This window comes from Mus musculus, chromosome 3 (genome assembly GCF_000001635.26).
Source record: "Mus musculus strain C57BL/6J chromosome 3, GRCm38.p6 C57BL/6J".
NCBI classification, from domain to species: Eukaryota; Metazoa; Chordata; class Mammalia; order Rodentia; family Muridae; genus Mus; species Mus musculus.
Window position 1 is genome coordinate 63830769 of NC_000069.6, and position 24161 is coordinate 63854929.

General features: G+C 40.6%; 1 protein-coding gene across 23 annotated transcripts in view; it reads right to left on the reverse strand.

Moving 5' to 3' along the window:
• Positions 1-24161, reverse strand: part of Plch1 (phospholipase C, eta 1) — a 203305-nt gene that overhangs the window by 134570 nt on the left and 44574 nt on the right. For 4 of the 23 annotated variants that reach the window (NM_001370985.1, NM_183191.4, NM_001177733.2 and 1 more), the window contains exon 1: positions 20181-20517. The exons of the other annotated variants lie outside the window; for them this stretch is intronic. In NM_001370985.1, the coding sequence (NP_001357914.1) occupies positions 20181-20223 (43 nt within the window). In that variant the 5' untranslated portion in view covers positions 20224-20517. Of the gene's footprint in view, positions 1-20180; positions 20518-24161 lie in introns of those variants that run through there. 23 annotated transcript variants of the gene reach the window in all.

Consider the following 24161-nt stretch of genomic DNA (forward strand, 5'->3'; position numbering starts at 1 on the left):
GGCAGAGAAATGAAGACTATTATCCTCCCAGATAAAAATGCTTCCAACTAATGTGTTTTTATGGGGGGAATCCAATGAAATCTTCTGAGAATAGATGAGCACTAAGCTACTTTCATGCCGTTCACATTACTTCAGAGCCTAGAAAAGGCATAAACTGCCATCCTTTCTGTGAAGCCAATATAATTCTGGTACCCACACTCGATTTCATAACAGGTTGAAAAGAGATAACTACACACAAACCTTACTCATGAATGTTGCTGCTAGATGTGTGTATATATTCACACGCACACAAATACCAGCATTCATACTTGCCGACAGCACACAGAATCCCAACACATTAGCTAGTGAAACTTCTACCAAGCATAAAGATGTTTCTTCTCTGAGCAACCTGTTATGCAGTTCATTATTTACCAGACACATACACAAAGGGAAAAGTGTGCAATTATGTCCAGGAATACTAAAGGGGTCTTAAAGTCTTAAGGCCATTGTTGAGTCTTTAGTTCAATAAAATTGAAATTGGCCTGGGGCTGAAGCTTAGTGGCACAGTACTTGCCTTTGCCAAAAGTGTGATCTCCTGCACTACACAGGAAAATGCAGAAAGAATCAATGACTAGCCCTGGGTAGGTATACCCATGTGCACATATAAATCCCGCTTATACAAAGCTAGCATCTTACTTAACCTAAAGAAGAAACAATAGAAGAGAAATATCTCCTATGTAAAAACTATAATGGCATATGCTTTTACACAATATTCCCTCTGTAGCTGATAGAGCTTATCTTTAACTACACAAGAAAAAAAAATGAACATATAAGAATAGCAAGGAAATAAGCCTTCTGCTATGACCACCACAGAATAACCCACCCGAAACAAAAACAGCGAATGGTATAAATGAAACTGTAGTTTAAGACTAAATGACTGTATTTCCTGAGAGAAGGAAATCAAATGGCAGAGCCCTGTGGTTGCTTCAGCTTTATGCCTGAAGACATTTTCCAGACTCTAAAACAAAACGGGGAAATCTACAAACAAAACAAAACCACTGGAAGACATTCCTGGAATTTGAGTTCACTGAACAGGTTACTGAGGAAATGTGAATTGCCCACAAGAACATTCTCGAAGTGCACACACTTTCTTCCTCTAGTCTTGAGTAATGATTAGAAAAGGAACGTGAGAAAACTACTTAATACCAGGAAGGGGGGCATTCTAAGCTAGTTCTAGAAAGAGCCAAAGATCATAGTGTAACCTTAGGGATAACAATATATTTACGAAGTGTTTATTGTGTTATCAAACCTGAAAGTGTACTTTACCAAGAAGGAGCTAACAGACTCTCCTTGCTGCTCATTTAGTCCATAAGCTTTCCCAGAAAAGTATGAATTATTCACTTAGCAAAGAATATTCCCTAAAAAAAAAAAAATGAGACCTGCAGCAATTGGGAGGTAGAAGCCCAAAGAATAGAAGTTCAAGCATATCCCCAGCTACTTTTGCAGTTTCAAGGCCAGCTTGAGACTTCATTTCAAAAAAGAACGAAGATAAAATTTCTATTAAAGAAGCTTATTTCTGGGCCAGAGAGGTGGCTGAGTGGTTAAGAGCACTTGCAGAGGAACTGAGTTCAGTTCCCAGCACCCATATCAACCTGCTCCAACTCCAAGGAATCTAACCATTCTTGCCTCCAAGAACAAACACACACAAGTCATACATCCGTACAGAACACATAAATATTAAGCATTTTTTAATTTATTGCTATGATCCACTTCTATGAACCTTCTATCCAACTGTTTCAATTTATCCTGAGCTAGTGTTCAAAGAACCTTACAGATCAGTATGCCTTTCATATCCAGAAAGAGGTAGTCACACCTTAAGCTGCATGATTCCTCCCTGGCTGCCTGCCAAAACCCATCACATTTCAATATTACGACTTCCCCTTCAGTTGTAATTAAGAAGTTAATCTTACTTTGAAAACATTATTACCCAACAGACTGTAAAACCAACTTAGCTATTGGAGATGAGTGAAAGCTCAAAGAATCAGTATCCTATTCGGAGACAAAGACAGAACTGTCTCCCTGCCTGTTACCTGGCTGTCACATCACCAACCATCAGTCACTGGAAACCAAGCATCTCTGTGTTATTAAACTGTCCAGAGCAATGACTATGAAAGCCACCAGGCACATTTCCATTCCCAGTTCATCGTGGTAATGGGCTTTGTCTCAGTAACCCAAGTGCCATCTAACCTCAGGAGATTCACTTATGCTCCCGAACACATGCCAAAGAAGATATGTCCATACATTCCTGAGCTGCTTCAGCATCAATCAGTAAGAAAAAGGAACTGGGGCTAAAGATATGGCTCAGCTGTTACCAGTGTGCGCAGTTCTCGCAGAGGACCTGAGTTCAATTCCTAGTATGCACATAAAGTTGTCCACAATCACCGGTAACTCCAGCTCCAGTGTAAGTGCCACAGTCGCTGATCTCCTGGGGCATCTTACTCTTGTGTAATACACAGAGAGAGACACACATTTAAGTTTTTTAAGAAGAAGTTGGAACTTTTGCTTCATTCAACACTACTATATCAAGTTACCACTGTTCTTTCCTTTATTTAACTTGGAAAGTTCTTTAATTTAGACTCATTACCTATTTCCACAGATGGGAAAGCCACATTAGAATGGACACATTTTTAGCTGAAGGATCCACACCTGTATAACAAAAGCCATTCACTCTATGTCTTCACTAACAGGCCTGCACATGAAGTCAGACATTCCCAAACCAGCAGACCAATAACTACCCGGATCCTCCAGCTAGGGAATTTCTGAAGTCTACAGCATCTTTTGCCAACCTATTCTCTCACTGACTCTCAGAGAAGATTCTTAAGTACTGAGTGTGGAAGAAATGGAAGGTATCTGAGACTGAAGTGAAAACAGAGTTAAGGTCAAGGCTCTCTCTGGCTAGCTAGCCACCGTGGGTCCCACACAGCAAGGCTGGAAACCCAAAAACTGCATGGTACTGGTATAGAGACAGACCAGCACTACACTGAAGAGCCGAAATTCATAGAAGAAGAGAGATATTTCTACATTTGAGAGTATAACTCTTCTTACTGTCCTAATACTGAAGAGATCTAACTGCAACTGTGCCGGAACTTTAGATAACTTATTTCCACTCTTGTACAGTTGGAAATAATTCTACATATTATCTCTTATCAGTCTCTTGAGTTTTGCCTCATCTCTTGTACATTTAGATTTTTGCATTTGTCAGAAGAAATTCAACAGCCCCGCCCCCCCAAAAGAAATCCCTTGTTGGAAAAGAAATTGACAATTTTCCTTTCCTGTGTACCTTTGAATGAGTGATCTCCCTGGGGTGACTTCATAGGTAATTGAATTTCTTATGAAATTTACTGAATAAAAAGGTCTGGTGTGCTCTCAAAAAACATTCCATATAGCCAGATCCTTGTCTGCCAGTCTGAAGCTTTTAAATATAATGCCAGGTGGAGAACTGCCATATTGTAGAATAGTGAATATCGCCCTCTGACACTTTGTCCATATCGCCCACAGTGGGTCATGGAGGATATCTTCAAACACTGTACCAGAAACACTGGTTAATCAAAATTTTTTACAACCATATAGGTCACACATTACAACCTAGTTAATTCCTAGCTAAGGAACTAAAGGTCCTCAATTTAGTAACTGGGTTCAGGCAGAGAGAGGTTGATTAGAGCCTTGGGTCAAGAACTCATTTTGGTGCAGAAGTAGGCCCATCTTGGAATATGAGGAAGGTTTTGGTCAGCCCATCATGAAGATGTAGGCAAGCTAAGAGGGAGTCTCGAAGGCTAGAAGCTAGTTAGCAAAGTCAGCTTGCACTCAGGTTCTGAGCCTAGGCTCTTAAGTTCTATCACTCAACTCCTCCAAAGCTAGCCCTTCACCTGCTGTACCAAATCCCCTAGTGTCTGTTTCTTCCCATATCTGAAAAAGAACATGCTTTAAGGCAGAAAATGTAAACGAAGGAGGGGTAAGACCATCTGTATTTGCTATTAATAAACACATCTCCAGACCACCTACACAAAGAAGGGGAAAGACCGTGTGTCCAGCATATCAGCCACACTTGGCTTTTCTGACTTTTGTTTATTATTTGCTACCACTTTCCAAAGCCAGAAAGACAACCTACAAAGATAGGAGCAAAACTGAGTGAAAATAGATACATTTTGGGTTGAATTCCACTTTTGAGATGTTTCGGAACTAAGCCAAGGCCACTCAGGGATCCACCTTTACAAAGATTCTACCATGTGATTCCCAGACATGGAACTCAGAATACTAAGCTTAATGGCCTGTGCTTTTATTCACTTAGCCATCTTGCCAGCACAGCTTAGGAGCCAGTCTTAAGATGCAAGGATCCCCTCCTTCTTCCTGGGCTGCCCTCAATAAGAGGCAATTTACATATCTAAGGCTAGACAGGCTTTAACAGTCTGGCATTCTAGAAAACTGTCTGTAAATGAGCAGAAGCTGAAGGTAAGGCTCAACAGCTACCCTGAGCTGGGGCTGCAGCCTTTTGCTTCCTGCGAGGGAAGACACCATGCCTGCATAGTCCAGAAAAACTTCCTGAAACTTCTGACTGGACAAGCTCACAAGAGGGACAGGCAATGGAATGGAAGAAACTACCTCTAGAGTTTGAAAACTACCTGTACAAGCCCCATCTATATATGTATTTGATCTTCCACTGAAAACTAAAATAAAGAGTTAACAGCAATGGAAAAGGCATTGCACCCAATTCCCTTATCCACAACAAGAACACTGTTGATTGCCTTTGCCTTCTGTGTTTATGTCTGCTTCATCCACAGATTTTTCTTTTTCCAGTGGCTAAAAGATATACTAAATTTTGCTTCCAATAGAAAATCCCCAATGTTTTACCAAGAACAATCACTGAGCATAAACTCCACGTACGGCACTGCTATAGACTTAGAAACATGAAATGGAATTAAACAGCATTCCTGTCCTGCCAGTTTCTCAAGGATAATAACTAACTCTAGGATGAACGTCTGACACACATTGTTGTCTCCGATCCTTATAAAACCTAACTGCACAAAACAAAAAGACAAGAAAAAACTACCATAGTGTTTACTGAGCAGATCTGCAAAAGCAGGTCTTCCATAGCCTGTGATTTAATCCATTTAGACAACTGCCTCTCTGGCTGCATTTGGGTAACAAACAATGTGAATAGAAAAGTAAATCTTGACCCAGTTCTAGCAGTAATTAATTGGTAAAACCTTTTTCATCTGTTCCTACCCCCCACCCCCCACCATGTGCTGGACAAAGGGGAAGAGGCTCCTGTTTCAGATATTAATGTCCACATAAATACTATCTCCAGGGCTGGGGAGGTCATTCTCAGGGTAAACTGCAGGCTGCACAAGCTTAAGGACATAACTTTGGATTCCTAAGCACCCATGTAAAAACCCAGGGAAGGAGGCCATCTCTGCTACCCCGGCACTAGGAGGTAGGGGCAGGAGGATCCTAAGGATTTGCTAACCAGGCAATCTACCCAGTTGGTAAGTCCCATATTCAGCAAGAGATGGTCTCAAAAACAGGGATGGAAAGAAATAGAAGATTTTTGGTCCCCACATATGCAAACACATACAGCTACACACACATGCACAGCATAATTAGAACCTCCTAGCAGAACTGTACTCCGGAAAGATAGGAGATCTGCACATGCCTTGCTATCTTCTCCCACTAAACCGTACCTGCCTTAGTCAAGCAGGGCTGGGGCTTATGTATCATTGGTGCCCAATATAGTACATGACACCTAGCAGCTCCTAGTGAGTCAGTAAAGGTGCGCTCAGTGCACATCCTTTCCACCATCAGTCTTACTGGTTCTGCATGCTAAATCTTAACCTTGTCCTATTGATTGATACAAGCTCTCTCTCGGTCTGCCCAACACTAGGGGAAGAATTATCAAGTTTTTACCACTACTGTTTGACTCTTATATGCTCAAACTAGCAAAATTCAAGCTGTGCGAATACAGACGCAAAGGTTATCAAGACAATGCACTTGTTTTTTTTTGTTTGTTTGTTTGTTTGTTTTGTTTTTTAGGTATTTTCCTCGTTTACATTTTCAATGCTATCCCAAAGGTCCCCCATACCTACCCCAATCCCCTACCCACCCACTCCCCCTTTTTGGCCCTGGCGTTCCCCTGTACTGGGGCATATCAAAGCATGCCTCAGCCACCTGGTTTTTACTCTGCATTTTACTCCCGCCATAATCACTACTTAATAGTCGCCAGCCATAATGAGCTCAACAGTGATGTACCATACAGTCTGAGAACTGTTTCAGTTGCAAAAATAAGGCATAGCAAGTGCTTAGTCAATGAATCTGGCAGAGCCAACGCGGTAGAAGGGATTCGGCTGTGGTTGCTGAACTTGGATGCCTGATTGTCTTCGCTACTTGGCAATTCAGAGAGCAGTGAATTCACAGTGCTCACTCACACCAGTGAGAAAAATCTTTTTATTGAAATTACCTCCCAGCTGTATAATGTCTGAGATCCAAAAAAAAAAAAAAAAATATTTTAGCCCTTCACTGGAGATTCCCGAAGCTGAGTCTCAGACGTTGCCTTAAAGACCAAGCTCATAAAACCTTACACACTTGTGTCTAGTACAAAGCTTAGCAAATGCTTTTTGTAAAAAATCAGAAAACCAATGCTCTAGGCAAGTCAGCCTATACAGTCCCTATGGCAATCAATCAACTGTGAATGTAGAGCAAAAACAGCCATAGAAAATATGTTCACTATTAAACATGGCTATGTTCCAATAAAACTATTTATAAAATTGTCAGCTGGCCTAATTTGACTCACAGGACACTGTTAGCCTGCCTGGTCAAGGTTATCAGTCAAGCAATTGTACAAAGTGTAAAAGATGTGGGATGAATAGATAGTTCTGTGGTTAGGAATATTTGCTGCTCTTGTAGAGAACCCGGACAACAACTTAAAACCATCTACTATTCTGCTTTCTGTTATCAATGGCCTTCTTCTGACCCTCAAAGGCAACAGGCACACACCTGAGGTATACATACAGTTGTGCAGGCAAGCACTCATGTACATATAAGTCTTTTAAAATACATAAACTAATGAACCATGTGAACAAAGCTCCTTGTGTTCATGTAACATTTCCCAGTTTATGAGACTTGCTTTTGTACACTGGCTCAAACCATACACTATTATGTACTCAAACTGTTTGCACACTGACTCATACTTGTCCTTTGAAGCTAATAGATAAATGGGGAAGTAATAAAGTTGTTTATCTGAGACTGAAGCAAAAATCTGGGCTTCTGCCTTCAAGACAGAGAATATTGCATGCTTATAACATTTGCTTCTCTTCTACAGGGTTCAGAGCCAGACTATATTTTCCAGGTTATTTTCTCCAGTTGGGTATAGCCAGGTGTCTTAGTAATTTTTCTGTTGCTATGGCAAAATATCGTGACCAAGGCAAGTTATTTTTTTAAAAAAAGCATTTGTGGGCTTATGGTTTCAGAGTATCAGAGTCCATGATAGCAGAGCAAATGCATCACAGCAGGAACAGCTCGAGAGCTCACATTTGGATCCACGTGCAAACACCAGAGAGAGGCACAGTAGGAATAGTCCTCTTTTAATAAGGCTACACCTCCTCATTGTTTCCAGTTTCTGCCCACTGGGGACTAAGTATTCAAATACAGGAGCCTGGCTGGGAGGTGGGAGTGGGAGTAGAGGTGGGGATGGGGAGGGAGTGGTTGTCATTTAAACTGTCACAACTTATGATTAGGTTCTGGACAGTAGAATTGGGCCTTGCTCATTAAAATTTCTTCATTAAAATGCGTTTGTGATCTTCTTTTGCCTTTCCCTTTGCAGTTGGCTGAAAAGGACGTGCCTCTAGGCTATGCCTAACTAGGTCATATGAAGACTTCAGGAGAGTCATAAAACAGTAGGAATCTGGGCCCCTGATTTAACATTTTGGAAAAACTATCCAACTCAGAACACCTGCACCTGAATGTCAGTGCAGTAAGATTCTGGGACCTAGCCAGTAAGCACAGAGCCTTATCCAGTACAGCCTTGCTTTTTGCTATGTCCAGTCCCAGTGTTGCTTGCATGCAACCAGCAGAGCATGGGGAAAGGAGTTAGCACAGCAATCAAGACAAAGAACTTGGAGACAAAAGGAGATTAAAAATTGGATTGACACATGAACATGAAGTCCCCTGCTAGTGATGCTGTTCTGCCACGTTATAGAACCTTTAGGGACCAGAGCCTTGTTGGAGGAAGTGGGCTACTGGAAGCAAACCTTAAGATTTTGTAGCCAAACCCCACACCCTGTCTTTTCTCTGCTTTCTGACTGCAGACACAATAGGACCGCATACGTCTGCAGCCATGGCTCCCTCACCATGGACTGTAGTCCCTGAAAGTATAAGCCAAAATAAGCCCTTCCTCCCCTAACATTGCCTCTTGTTAGGTGTTTGGTCAAAGCAGCGAGCTAAGTAACCTAGTTCCCACACACCTAACTTAAGGAAAAGACTGGAAGTAGGGAGAGACCACTTCTAGAGTCTCAACATCATACTGGCCTAATCGGAGAAGATCTGTGAGCTAGTAAAAACTCGTTTTTTCTGTGTGATGAATCTTTAAAAGACTTTAGTTTTAAGAATTAGCATATCCTAATTATGTGTATAAGGAATTATGGAGAAACATACCAGTATTATTTCAAAGTTTTATTAGTATTGTAATAAACTCTTTGGTTTTTTTCCTCTTTTTCAATTTTTTCAATTTTGTTGTTGTTTTGTTTTGTGTTCAAGACTGGGTTTCTCTGTGTAGTTCTGGCTGTCCTGGAACCCACTCTGTAGACCAAGCTGGCCTCGATCTCACAGAGATCTGCCTGCCTCTGCCTGTTGAAGACTGGGATTAAAGGTTGCACCATCACTGTCCTGTAATAGACTCTAGACTTAAAAGCACCAATAAAAATGGAATTTTGGTGTAATATTTCCCACTGAATATACCCATAGACACTTTCTCTTAGCAATCTGCATCTCCACATTACCCTCGGTATCTGCATCACTTTCCACAGTATGGATGCACTGAGACTACTAAAAACCACGTGTGCATTAAGGTCACTACCTTTTTCTTGCTATCATAAAACTCATTTCCATAAACTTTCTCAAATATATCTGCCTGGAAGTGTGCAAGTACTTTTATAAGACAGATTGGCGGAATCTGGAACTATTAGACAAAAGGCCCGCCTATCAAACTGCTCTCCAGAAGGGTGATTCTAATCCAGACTAGCAGAGTGTTCAAGTGCCCACGTCACCACATCTTTGTTGATATCATCACTTTTTAAAACTCTCTTGCCAACCAGATAAAGCAATTCCTCATCTCAGTATTAGAGCTGGAACACAGGGTCCCGCACGCACTAAGCAAGGGTTCTACCACTGAGTTGCATCTTCTACCTTCCTTTCATTTTGACAGCACAGTAGTGAAAGTCCACCACCCTGAAAATGCCCAATTCTATCTGAAAGCACAGTTAAACTATTTTTTAGTCTGCTCCCTTGCATCTTTTAATGAACATTCTCCCTGTTTAACTTTTTAACAGATCTTGAAAGTATTATTGTTAACAAGGTTACCTGTGTTTAATTTATACAATTAGGCTAAGTGATGAGATGCAGAATAACTGTCGAGTTTCAAAGACTTCATGTGAGAGCAGTTGGTACAAATGATTAGATACTGACTCTCCTCACGGGGAACTGTACATTGTGGAATGAGACGGGATTATCAGAACTGTTTCTGATTATGAGTAATCTGTTTCTGTGTTTTGCCTCCTAAGTAAAATCCCGTGTGCTAGTAAAATTCCGCTAAGGCTTTCGTTTACTGCTTCCTTAGAGTATTTCCTACCTTTCTCACATGCTTGACTTATTTCTGGTTTGGGTTACACCATAGGTAGAAGGCTGAGCAAAGACACACAAGTAGAAACCCTGATGTTGGTTGTCAAAACGAAAAGAAGAGATGAAACACTGACAGCGCTGTAGATGTAGAAGATAGATGCTATATGCAACAGCCTACGTTGCTCACGGAAGGAGGTGATATTTCCTGTCCGACTGCGCTGAGCACTAGGCAAGGAAGAGTGCTCGCCTGAGCCCCGGGGTTCTAACACACACACACACACACACACACACACACACACACACGCACACGCACACGCACATGCACGCACACATACACACCGTAAAAGTCATACCACTCAATAAATGCAAAGAGAATGTCAGTCAGCTGGATGTAACACTATAGCAACAGTTATCAACTCCAGGGATTTTTTTTTTCAGATTCTTGTTGCATGATTTGAATAAGAATCTAATTGTATGCTTGGTCCCAGTTAGTAACACTGTTTGAGAAGGATTAGGAGGTGTGGGCTTGTTGGAGTATGTATGGTCTTCTTTGAAGAAGTGTGTCACTGGGAGTGAGCTTTGAGGATCAGGTTAGTGTCTCTCTTTCTCTGTGTCTCTGTCTCTCTCTGTCTCTCTGTCTCTCTGTCTCTCTCTCTCTCTCCCTTCTCACTGTGGAACAGGATGTAAAGCTCTAAACTACCAACCCACTTCCCACCGCGATGATCATGAACTAACTCTCTAAAACTGTAAGCAAGTCCCCAATTAAACGATGTCTTTTATAAGAGTTCCTTGGTCATGGTGTTTCTACACAACAATAAAACAGTAACTAGACAGTTGTTCTCCGTGAACTTCGGGGATTCTGCCTAGCCTGCCAATATTTGTCTCGCTCTGCTTTTGTTATTAATTATACACAGCTTAAGAACAACAGCAGGTTCTAAGACCTTAACGTTAACTCAGGTCAAAGCCTGGGTGGCACCAACTACTGAGTACCAATTTTATAAACCACATGTAGGTACATTTAACTTTTATAAGAAAATAATATGGATTGTGAAAAATTGGTTAAAAAAAAAAAAGCCAGAACAAAAGCAAAAAATAGAACCGTCCATGTAAGAGAGATCATAAAACAAGAATATGTTGCCCAGAAAGCAGAAAGAAATAGAGGCATGGAAAGATGGGGTGGCTTCAGTCTGCATTTATCACATTCTTCCTTTATCCCCTTTCTGCACAGTTTGCTTCCATTACTGCTTCTTTGAGAAGCAGACATTTAAGAATTTAAGCAGATAAGAGACTATGAAAGGAGTTGTGAATGACTGCAAACTAGGACACACTCAAAGAAAGAGAGGTGGCCAATCATTTTGAAAATTAAGAGGTAAAGATATTTGAGCCATGACTCCTTTTCTGAACACCCACGGCACCATGAATCCTAGCCCTTACACCGTGTCCTCAAACTGCCTCTCCCTACTGTCCTATCTCATGGGGTATAACTCCAGATCTTTGGAGTGAAATAATGAATTTTAAAATTGCATGAAAAAAGACACATGAGGATTGATGACCTTAGAAAAACAGGTTCAAAAAGAAATCAAGTGAATAGTGGCAAAGCCAGAGTTCCCTCGCCCCGCCCTCCACCCCCCCCATAGCTGACCTCACCATGGTTTTTTGCTCCTCTACTGATTTCTGAACCTACAATTTAGTGGGGATGTGACAGGCCCTGCTAACATGGTCTCTCAGGTGTTATCTTTGTACATCTTCCCTGGAGAAAAAGACAGTGCATCCATCTTAAAGAAAAACTATAAGCAACAGGTCACTGGATTAGGCAAAAACTTTATGTCACACATATCTATAACCATGACATAGTATTTAAACAGATCAATAGAAGCAATCATTTGCCATTCTTCAAAGTGACAGCTGAAGTAAATCTAGTTCAATCCGGGTAGCTCCTGTTCTATTGACTTGTAATTAGAGACGTAATGGATCATTTGTCAAAGTCTCAGTGACTAGGGTTCATGGCCTTGATACACCCAGACCAATCTCTCCAGTCAACTGCAGGCCCCTTTCTCCAGCTTTTGCCTCCCTGCTGTTCCCCACACTTTCAGATCTTATTTCCTGAAGTACTTCTTTAACATCACCTATTCATTCCGAATCTTATCACCTTCTCCTTTTGTCCCTTAAAGACACACAACGTCCTCAGAGGAATACAAAAAACCACACACCTCTCTCCCACTTTACTCATCCTTATGCTGTTTCCCTGCACATGGCTATGCAACCTGCTATTTCCTTTCTGTCCCCCATTCATTAACAAATGCACTTATTCAAAAATGTCAAGGAATCCTATGGCAATGGGGAGCAAGGCACCCAAAAAGGAACTGAGGTGACATTACTAAGATAGTGGAGAGCTCTTTTGCATGGTGCCTCCTAAGCCATCATCCATATAAAAATAATGCTAAATATCTCCTTCCCAATCAGGTGAGCCAAGCTTCATATGTTCAATGAGAATTGTTGCTCATGCCCTTGGTAGAAAGCAGAAGGTTTGTATGGTCTGATTAGTGCAAACAAGGTTTTCCCATGAAGCAAGTTTCTTGACCCATGGCAGAATTCATCTGCTGTTGAGTAAGGGGCATTCTTGTTTTTAACCAAAAAGAACTGGAGAGGGGATGCATAAGACTGTTTAAAGATGCACTGTGTATGCCAATCTGAGTGTTCTTGACTTGGGTGTTATTTTTTATCTGTTTGTTTGTTTGTTTGTTTGTTTGTTTTCCTAAAACATGGTCTTTGTATGTAGCCCTGGCTTTCCTAGCTGAACTCACTTTGTAGACTGGACTGGCCTTGAACTCACAGAGATCAACCTGCCTCTCGGCCTTCCAAGGACTAGGATAAAGGCTTATGTCACTATGCCCAGATAAACTTGGTTACTGTTTTAAGAAAATTAAAAATGAAGGCCAGGCTTGGTGGCGCACGCCTTTAATATCAGCACTCGGAAGGCAGAGGCAGGCGGACTTCTGAGTTCGAGGCCAGCCTGGTCTACAAAGTGAGTTCCAGGACAGCCAGGGCTATATAGAGAAACCCTGTCTCGAAAAAAAACAAGAACCAAAAAACAAAAAAACAAAAAACAAAAAATTAAAAATGGACAGATTCTAGTATGCCTTGGATGTTGGGGCCCAAAGTAGCTAGAAGGATCTGAAGGCTTTTCTAAAGAAGATTGTGTCCTTCAACATGTTGTCAGGAAGCCCTTAAACAAAGAAGGTAAGATGCCCAGGACCAAAGAATCCAAGATTCAGCATCTTATTTCTCCACTACCCTGTAACACAAAGGCCAACGTGTTGCTCTGAAAAAAAAAAAAAAATCACTAAAACAAACAAATAAATAGGATGGTGAAGTATGTGCTACAGTTTTGCCCAAGAGAATGAAGGAAGACAAAGAAAAAAAAATTCAGGAAAAGATTGTCAAGAGTCTGTCCTAAATGAGAACTTCTGAGTCCAGTCAAAATAACTCTTTAACAGGAACAAATAAATCAGGAACCCTGAACCTCCAAAAGCCAAAAGAGCAGGGAAGTTTTAAAAAGAAGGCAGTCCATAGCTCCCGCCTGTTCATGGGGCTGTCTCCAAACAGAGCAGTAACCCCCCCTACAGCAGGAAAGGAAATGGTAAATCCAGGCTCCAAAGCCAAGCAGCAGGATTAAAGTGCCAGCTCCACCAATTACAGTATTGCCTAGGGCAAGTTCACGTTTGCCCTGTGTGTGACTACGTCAGATTTGTCATCTCAGAAACAAAGATAAAAACTGCACGTACTTCACAGAGGTACCATGAAGAGTGCTAGCTATCAAAATACTTAGTTTTGTATATAATGAATTTGATTTGTCATTTGCTATAGAATTTTCCAAAATCTGTCATTTTCCTTATATGCCATCCTCTAAGGCAGTATCCTTAGTAATTTAGCTAATTACATCCCTCTGTGGCCATTAATATAGTCATAAGATGTATGCCAATGACATGGTGATGTAAACCGTGTTTCTTGAAATTACTCTTTAAAAGTCAACCTGTGATCAAAACACAGGGAAACAACTTTGAACACAAAAGAATGAAAAACATACTGAGAGATGCTGGGAGGATTTTAAAGAGGCAAAGAGGATGCTATAGCATTAGACATGTTAGGTAAAGGGTTCCTGATGGCAGAGCAGGAGACAGAAGTGTAAGGGAGGGGTCTGGGGGTGCAGCACACACAGTGAGAGTGTAAGTGAAGTGTTAAAGGAACAGAAAGGCAACCAGTGAAGTAACAGAAGGACTATGGTGGTCAGTGAAGGGGTGTGGCATCCAGTGACGTTACAGAATGGGTGTGGTGACCAATGAAGGGGTGGGGCTAGTGAAGGGGTTTGATGGTCAGTGAAGGGGTGTATCAGCCAGTGAAGTAACAAAAGGGGTTGCGGAAGCAGTGCAAATGAGTAAATGCCTCATCTACCATAGAAAAGGTCTAAGGAAAATGATAAAATCAAAAGCTGCAAATGGGCAAGTCTATAGTTTAGACATAGGAAGGTAACCCTGTAACCCTAAAGCCCCATAAAAGGGTGGCAAGTGACTAAAAAGGTTTTCTCCATAAAAGCAGCTGGGGAGCCCTGTACTCTCTTATTCATTCTGTACTTTTGTTTACGTTTTTCAACTTTTTTAAAAAAATTAAAATATTGTTCATTGGAGCTAAAGAGACCACTCAGTGGTTAGGAGCACTGGCTGCTTTTCCAGAGGTTTGGACTTCAAGTCAGCACTCACATAGTGGTTCACAACCAACTACAACCATAGTTCCTTGAGATTCCTGTTGTAGTTGCAAACAAAACGTCCATACACATAAAATAAATGAATAAAATGTCGTTCAAAAAATCTACTTGCAATACCAACTAGAATCCATAAAAATACAAGAAACCATAGATTTGGGTGACCTACCTGAAAAAAGCACAAAAGAAAACTTAAGGAAAAGAAAACTTAGCCACATGTGGTGACTCATAGTTCATAATCTCGGGCTCTCAGCAGGGCTGTCGTGAGTCTGAGGCTAGCTTGGTCTAGTTCTAGGCTAGCCAGAGATGGAAAGGGAAAGAAGGAGGAGGAGGAGGAGGAGGAGGAGGAGGAGGAGGAGGAGGAGGAGGAGGAGGAAGAAGAAGAAGAAGAAGAAGAAGAAGAAGAAGAAGAAGAAGAAGAAGAAGAAGAAGAAGAAGAAGAAGAAGACCTAAAATACAACAAATTCTATAATCTTCCTGCAATTTCCAGACTATAAATTTCCTGAAAGGGAAAGTACAATATCCACAGGCTATCCCCCTTCAGTTAATTATATATCCAATTCAATTCAATTCAATAAGGAGAAAAATCAATTCCAGCTGGATTAAATATGGAAGTGAATAAGCAATTCGAAAATTAAAATTCAGCTAGAATAGAAAAGCAAATGAAAAGAGGTAAAAAAAAAAATTTGTTTGTTTACTAAGGGCAAGCAAAAAGAGGGCCAGGGAAATGGCTTAGTGGTAAAAGTTCTGCCAATGCAGAGTTCAAACCCCAGAACCCATGTAAAATGTTGGATAAGAAAAAATGGAGGGGAGGGGGGCAGTAGCAACAGAAAACCACCCAGAAGTCTTGGGCCAGCTAGCCTGGTGTTCACAGTCAAAAACAAAAAAATATTTGTGATGGATTTTTACAACCAATAGAATTAACACTCAGACTAGAATACCAGAACCTGATGAATTGTTATCTTGACTGCTTAGGGAAATTATGTTTTTCCAATATCCTCACTATAAAAGAGCAGAGAAACTCATCATGAGGCAGAATTCTGTTAAACAGATAGATACATCATGAACTTAGAACGGAGTGTTAACTGTCTAATCAGATGGTTACTCCTGTGAAGCCATCTCATCCTAGACAACAAATCTACCCAGAAGAAGCACTAGGGACAGCTTTGGTCAGGGACAAAGGTCAGCAATATGGATGAAAGCCCAGTGTATCCTTATGAGAGATAATTGAGCTAACAAGCTCCAGAGGATAGCTACTGGTGTCCAACTCCACTCCTCCAGCCACTGAGCTCTAAACTGCCCTCAGAGGGCTTTCTAAAACTAGATTCTGCCTGGACATGGTGATACGTGCTTGTAATCCCAGAAGTTGAGAAATAGAGCAGCAATATCAGGAGTTCAAGGCTTTCCTTGACTACACAGTGGCATTGATGCTAGATTGGGTTTATGAGATCCTGTCTAAAAATGTAAAGGACTAGACTGATTAACCTCTCAATTCAAAACCTTTAAAATGAAAGAAAGAAAAAGAAGAGAAAAAGAAAAAGAAAAGAAAAAGGAAAAAGAAAAGGAAAGGAAAGGAAAAAGAAAAAGGAAAAGGAAAAGAAAGAGAAAGAGAAAGAGAGAAAAAGAAAAAGAAAAAGAAAAAGAAAAAGAAAAAGAAAAAGAAAAAGAAAAAGAAAAAGAAAAAGAAAAAGAAAAAGAAAAAGATCTAAATTCCTTACCCTAGATTACCAGGTCTTTATTCTAATACCTGGCCTTGCCTACTCCTTAAGCACCAGAGGTAGTCTACTGGTCTTCAACCCCACTCTCTCTCCATCATTGTGCTCTGTGCTGAGTAGTTTTAGGTCAACTTGACCCAAGCTAAAATTAACTAGGTGGAAAGAACCAAAGTTAAGAAAACTTGTCCAAATAAAATCCAGCTGTAGGCAAGCCTGTATGGCATGTTTTTAAATTAGTGGCTGAATTGGGAGGACCCACCCCTATGTGAGTAGTGCTATCCCTGGGCTGGACTTGGGTTCTATATGAAAGCAGGCTAAGCAAGCTATAGAGAGCAATCTAGTAAGCAGTACTCTGCCATGGCCTCTGCGTCAGCTCCTGCCTTCCAGATTCCTGCCCTGTTTTGAGTTTCTGTCTTGACTTCCTTCAGTGATGGACTACAATGTGGAAGTGTAAGCCAAATAAACCCCTTTCTCCCTAACTTGCTTTTGGTCATGATGTTTGGTCATAGTGACAGCAATCTCAACCAGGACGGGCTCTAAATTGCTTTGAGAACTCTTTCTAAAACTAGACTCTACCCGGGTATCTGTATTCTACTGCCCAGCCTTGAGTCCTCCTTAAGCTCCCATCCTTGCATTCCACCTGCTGCAATATTCCTTATTTTAATCCTCCTTATTCTTTATTAAAGCTCAGTTAAACATCATCCCCAAAAATCTCATATTGACTTTGCCACACTCAAGTTCCTGTGACAGGTCCCACTCTATCACGGGGCTCTGAGCATGTTTGTGTACTAGATCAGCAGGTCCTGTAAGGGGCAAATAATTTCATTCATCTTCATACCCCTAGCCAGTGCCTTGACAAGAACCCCCTATGTCACTATTGATAGTATGAATTCACTATTAGCAGATAATAATGCTACAAAACAACAAATAATATTTAAGAGGACAAATGGAAGGATGAGATGGCTCAGCAGGAAGAGTGTGATAATGTCACTTCGATCCCTGGATTCCACAAAGTGAGACAGGAGAGGGCCAATTCCTGAAAGCTGTCCTGTAGAATCACATGTGTTCTGTGGTATGCCTGCACTCACAGACACACATATACAAATAATAATACTAAGAAATCGTTTTTTAAGAAGAATCTTCCAAGCTGTTCCATTTTCCAATCCTAAATAGCAGTTTGGGGCTAGGAGCTGAAATGGTGTTAACATAACTGACATCACAAATACCATAACAATTTGCATATCTTAAAAGTCAACAGTTGATCAAGTGAAAAGGGCAGGGCCATCTGCAATAGAAATTGGAGGACTTGGTCCTAACTGCAGATTTGCTCTGTGTTTACAAGAGAAAGATGTGTAGCCTCCATGCCTGTTATCTATTTATGGATGAGGAACACTGCTGTGGTTTCTCTTGACTCCAGAAATCTAGGACCTGTTCCTACACTGACATTTGCCCTTCTATAGTCATGCTACGCAGAGTGCATACTACTGACATGCAGGCTACTAAGTCACAGGGAAAATTACCAGATGGTACTCACGTTCAAGGTCAAAGTGCTTTTCATTGGTATCCCCAGAACAAATAGTTTCTTTCCTTTCTATTAAAGGAGATGAAATGTACATTATCCTTAATAATCACAATCTCTCTCTCTCTCTCTCTCTCATACACACACACACACACACACACACACACACACACATACACACATGTGCGCGCACGCACATGCATGTGTCTATGTGTGTGTCACAGTATATGAGTGGAGGTCAGAGGACAACTTCCAGGACTTGTTTCTCTCCTTCCACCATGTGGGTTTGGGAGGTCAAACACAGGCTGTCAAGCATGGCAGCAGGCTCCTTTGCCAAATGAACCATCTCATGTCACCTGCTGCCCATTTTCCTACTTTTTAATTATATTGTCTTCTATGTCTACAGTCTTTTTCCACTTTCCAAGTATTTTTAGGGATGTTGCACCATAATCCTCTTTACTGCTCTGCAGAGTAGTACTTTAAACCAATATCCAAAGCCAATATAACAATAATTTTCTAGGCATACAACAAATACAAATATATATACACAAATATACAAATATAAAATAAATATGCATGTAAATACAAATGTACAAATATGCATTTCACATTTAATAAGAGAGCTTAAGAATTGAAGCTCTTCCACCAAAATTCTGGGGCTCTTTGATCTTTCTGCCTATAAGTGAACATTTCTCAACTTTGTAACCCCGTCAACTAAAGCCACTTCCTCTGATGTCACTATTTAAAAAGGCAACTTAGACTTCAGGAGAATTCAGACTCTATCAATGTTACATACTCTGTATAACCTAAGCTGTCCTTGTTAAAACTGGCCTGGGATTTATAAGAAATAGTTCTTCAAAAGTGGCCTTGCTACCAACAGGGAAATTTCTGAAACAGATGGATTCAGTGAAGATTTTACTTATTTATTTACTTATTTTGCCTAGCAAAAACAAATTATTAAAATAATTTTTTAAAAATCTTTTAAGTAACACACCAAAAAGCTTAATTAAAAAAAAAAAGAAAACAAAAACACTAGTGAGACTGTCTATATTTGAGAATACCTAGCCCAAAATGACACCTTAAATTATCTCTCAAAGTTTATATAACTGGAAAAGATAACCCAAAATCTGTGATGTTTAAGAATTAGAGTTTATTTGGACTTCAATCTTAGAGATCGAAGTATGTGTTGGGAGGAACAGAAGTCACTCTCATTACTGCCATGGCAGTTATAAACTACGGAATCTTAACAGCATGTGACACAAAGCCTGTCACTCAGACACTGCAAACAAGAGAGTTACTCAACACATGACTGCACAACTTTACATGGGAATCACCGGGACAACCTGAGAATCAAGTAAACCAATCCCTACTCAATTTCTGAATAAAGATTCCTTTTCAGGGTTGAAATACTCAGGTATGTGAAGGGATCAACGATGAGACAATTTATCTTTTTGAATAAAGAGCAAGCGCCAGGGCTGACAGCATGAGCACAGCATGCTGAAGTGAGTCCCACAGGCCAGCAACAACGTCCAGACTGGCTCCTAAACAGAGCACTGGCTCGGCAAAGTTACATCTGAGTCAAGGCGCCTCAGTAATCTGGATGACACAGGAATTTCAACTTGAAGATGGCTTAGAAGACATTTGTTGACACGTCACTTGTTCTGTCTGAGCAGACAGCAGCACTTCTTTCAATATGAAGAACAATCTCCCTACATTCCGAATGTCTGAATCCTACTTTCCTTAAGCTCCTGGGGCTCACAGGTTCTCCAAACATTCTATTTGGATTCTGCTTCCATTTTATCTATGCTGAGCACTCGTGCCATTTCATTTTAAAAAGCTAAACGTTTCCTCAAGCCTGACTATCTTTAATTGACAAATATTAGAAATCACTTCCCTATATTATTGTAGAAAGTTAAAATATAACTATCGTAATTCAAAGAGAATAGGACTTGACAATACTTAAATCAAAGCCAACAGTTTGTATCAAACACATGAAATTTTTAACATGTCTGTGTCCTTGATTTATAGCCCTTGACTACAACCTAAGACTACAAATTATTTTCTCACAGAGCACTTTATGGTAATGATGCATTTTCAATTTGTCAGGAAGCACATCTGCCATTGTACAAATACACATTTACAAGCAAAAACCACTTTGACCTAATCAAAAACACCTCTTCAATTAAGATTAAAATACACATCTCAAATATGTCAATCAGCAATTCAAATAAATCTTTAACTAAATGTGAAATAAAATAAGAAACACTTGCCACATTTTACCAGAGCTATTAACTTACCTTAAAATTAGTAGCATGAGTCTTACCTTTTTCTGGACTTAAGTTTTTATACACTTCAAGGTCTGCCATTAAATTTAATATTGCTACACATTATTGGCCAAAGCAATAAAATGTTTCTCTAAAGGCAAAGCCTTTTTCTGATACACATCTCCAAAAGGGGAGAAGGCAAAAAAATCCTCAGCAGCCCCAAGCACTTGGCTCATGCTGCCTCTGATGGCATGATGACATCGTCACAGCCCAGGTTTTAAAATGTAGAGAAAAGAAATCCATGAGATGACTGTAGAACTTTGTCCTAAAGTGAACAGTGCAGCCAGATAAGCACACTCGAAGCAACTGCTCTGCCTGCCGCTACTGTGGGAATGCAGGCGCTGTGCCTACTTAGACTAGGAGACGTGCATGCTTAGGGAGTGCAGTGTTTAATGCCCTGAAGGCATTATGCACATTTAATGTCTGGGAACCGTAGGTCTTTAACCATCAAAGAAACCCTCCTCACCTACGGAGGTCACTGGGAGATACTGATTACCATAGGAGTGACGCAGGCTGAATGCAGAAAATGAACATGCACACACAGAGACACGTAGAGGCACACACACAGACTATATGCACGCTCTTGGAAGCAAACATCACTCCAGCAGAGGCAAACACTCCCATTAAGAAATAATATGCATACCGTCTTCCGCACCATAGGCTACTTTTGTTCCAGTCTGGGCAAGTGCACATTTATTCAAATTGTTATAGCTTTTTGCCTTATTCCACACAATCATAGCAATGGTTACAGAAATGACTAGACTGTTTCCAACTTAAAAGGAAGGAGGCTAGTCTCAAAACATTTATTCAGTGGAAGCTATATCTCTGCCATATGGTTAAAAAAAATCACAAGATAAATAGCACAGGTCTGAAGAAATCAGGAATTAGTGAACAAGCTACTACTACAGTACCATTTCCCTGGGATGGAGATATATATATATATATTCATATATATATATATATATATATATATGAATGAAAGTTTAATCAACTTCTTTGGATACATTTGCAAGCAATTTATTATTGTCTTGTTTTCAAACATCTGAATTGGGTCTCTCAACCCTGAGTATTGATCCTACTACTCTCAGAATTTTTTCTAGTGACTAACCCCTATTGTCATCTTTTCCTCTCTAACTCCAACTCACCTTACCCACCTGTGGCCCCTGCAAGGGATGTCAATTATGTAGAGAACAGAGCTGATGCCTGCTACATTCCCATTAGGGCCATCCAGCCCAAACTGCAACACCAGTGCCTCTACCACGAGCAGCCCTTTCTCTAAGGGTTGGTGAATGCAAATATCACTATCTTAAGAATCTCATTGGAAGGCTAAAGGTATTTGGGTGCTCATAATCAGAATATCCTTCTAGCAAGACCCAACCTAACATACATCCATATACACTATTATACAAAATAGCAGTGAAGAGTTCAGAGGTCTCGGTCTATGTACAAACCTTCCTTGACCCCAGCTAGCTGTGTGACCCAGAAAATTACTTAAGCTCTTTGTTCCTTGGCTTCTTAGTTTGCATAACTGGTGGGCTAATACATCCTACTTCAAAATGTTCCAGTGAGAATTTATCCATAAAGACTTTAGAATAGTAAGATCATTGTCACTATTATTCTACTTGAAATTCCATGCAGAAAAGCAACAGGCTTCAAGGCTTAAACCAACCACAACTTTGAACACAGGATGCATTCCAAGCTTGAGATGTCTCAGAAATAATCACACTTCTTGACTAATTAAAATATTGAGCATTCACAGGTTCATCTTATACAAAAGACAAGCAAAGACCTGGAGGAATGCATATCTCCACCCAACGGCTGCTGAACATATGCTGAGAAAAGCTAAAAGGAGGGCCTGTTAGACACCCATTCTTTATCACTGGACAGATCTAGGTATACATTCTAATCAAAGAGCACACCCTACACACCGTTCATCACTGTCAAAAACAAAAACGATTTGGGTGTCCCCACACTAAAAACCTGACATATATCAATAGATAGCAGCTACTACCCATTTTAAAGCATCTAAACCTCTAAACAGGCTGAGTATTATTACCCATATTTAATTCTGCGACATTCCACTGGACAGAGATAAACCACTCTTCAGCCCAAGCCTCTTTGAAGTGACATCTCATTGATGATTTATTGATCTCGCCTTCAAGACTCTTGGCTGTAAAATAAGATGTCTTCATTGTTTTCTGAAACATTTATTGACTGTTCCACTTTCAAATTTATAGGTTAGTATAAAAATGTACAGGCTCTGTGCGGGCAATGATAAAGGTGTCAATCAATATAATTCAAGGTAAAACTCATCCCAAGAAAATCAGGAAAGCAACTGGGACCTAAGGCAGGATATTGATCACAGGTTCTGGAAGATACCCAGAACTCACATTTAGTGAACATATATAATGCACATAAAACAAATTGCATTTGGTGGTGTCTCAAGAGAGGTGAAAATTCTATTAGCATTCAGATGTTTCAAATTCATATGGAAGATATAAATAAAAATAGCCAGACTTTGACTCAACATCCACTTCTTAGGTTTCTCCCGTCCATTCTGTGAGTGTAAATTAGCTAGAGACAGGTAGTCACGTGGGACTCTCTAATGGCTGCTGACATAAATGAAAATAAATCTTCCCTAAGAGCTCAAACTTTAATTAGAATCTCAGGACTTCAGGAGGCAGATTTTCAAACTTGCCCCAACAGCGGTTGAGATGCAACTTTGCCTGGAATGCAGAAGCCCCTTTTCCTCCTTCGCTGAGAGGAAGAACCAGACCGAGGAGTGGGGAAGCTAGGAACAAAACGTTAGTGGTACCAGTCTCCACACTCCTGCTAAAACAGCACACTAACCACTGATCATACCCATACCCAATACTTAAATCAGACCATCTTTTTCATGCTTTAACCCAACATCTCTGAGTCCACTGAAAGGCAAGTAACGCTAACTGCCCAGAACATCTTTGCTGACAGCCAGTTAAACAGGGCCTACATAGGTATGTTCAATGAGGATGGAAATATATAGCAATCATAATGCAAACTAGTGTCTGATAATGTTTCCTGAGGACACTGCACATGAAGACTGATCCCAAGAGGTATAATATGGGTCATGAAGGACAGAAAGGTAAAAGACACTAGGTTGTCATTGCTGTGACAAAAAAAAAAAAAAAAACCACCTCAAAGGGCGGAAAGTTGCCATGGTCAGCTGACTCCACTGGGTTTTGTTTGTTGGTTGGTTGGTTGGTTTTGGTATTTCGAGAGAGGGTTTCTCTGTATAGCCCTGGCTGTCCTGGAACTCACTCTGTAGACCAGCCTGGCCTCGAACTCAGAAATCCACCTGCCTCTGCCTCTCAAGTGCTGGGATTAAAGGTGTGAGCCACCACTGCCCGGTGACTCCACTGTTTTTAATCCTACAGCAAGACAGAAACATCTAGAAGGATAAAGCAGAGAGAAAGCTGCCCACCCCCTGACAGCCCAGAAAAACAAAAACAAAGGAAAAGTCCAGAAGAAGCTATATGCTTCAAGGAAAGTCTCCAATACTTTCTTTCTCACGATACTCTCTGCCCCCAAATATTGATGATGTGAGTGGTATCATGATCGAATCACCTCACAGGAACTTTTGATGGGACCTGGGGCAATTCATAACAAACCTTGACAGTCTCCATCAATACAGCTTTTCTGCATACAAGTAGCACTGGAAACACCCCAGAGGCCGAAGGTGTTAGCACACACTTTAATCCTAGCTTCAATCAGGGGACAAGAAAAAGCAGCCAGATCTCTTGTGAGTTTGAGACCAGCCTGATCTCCACAGCAAATTATAGGCCATCCAGGGCTACATGGTGAGACCCTGTCTCGAAACAAACAAACAAACAAAAAAAGAAACACAGCCAACCAGATTCACTGAACATCAATATACACAAAAGTTTCTGTAAGTCTCACCAAGCCACTCAACATCAAGACCTGGTTAGGAAGGTCCAAATTCT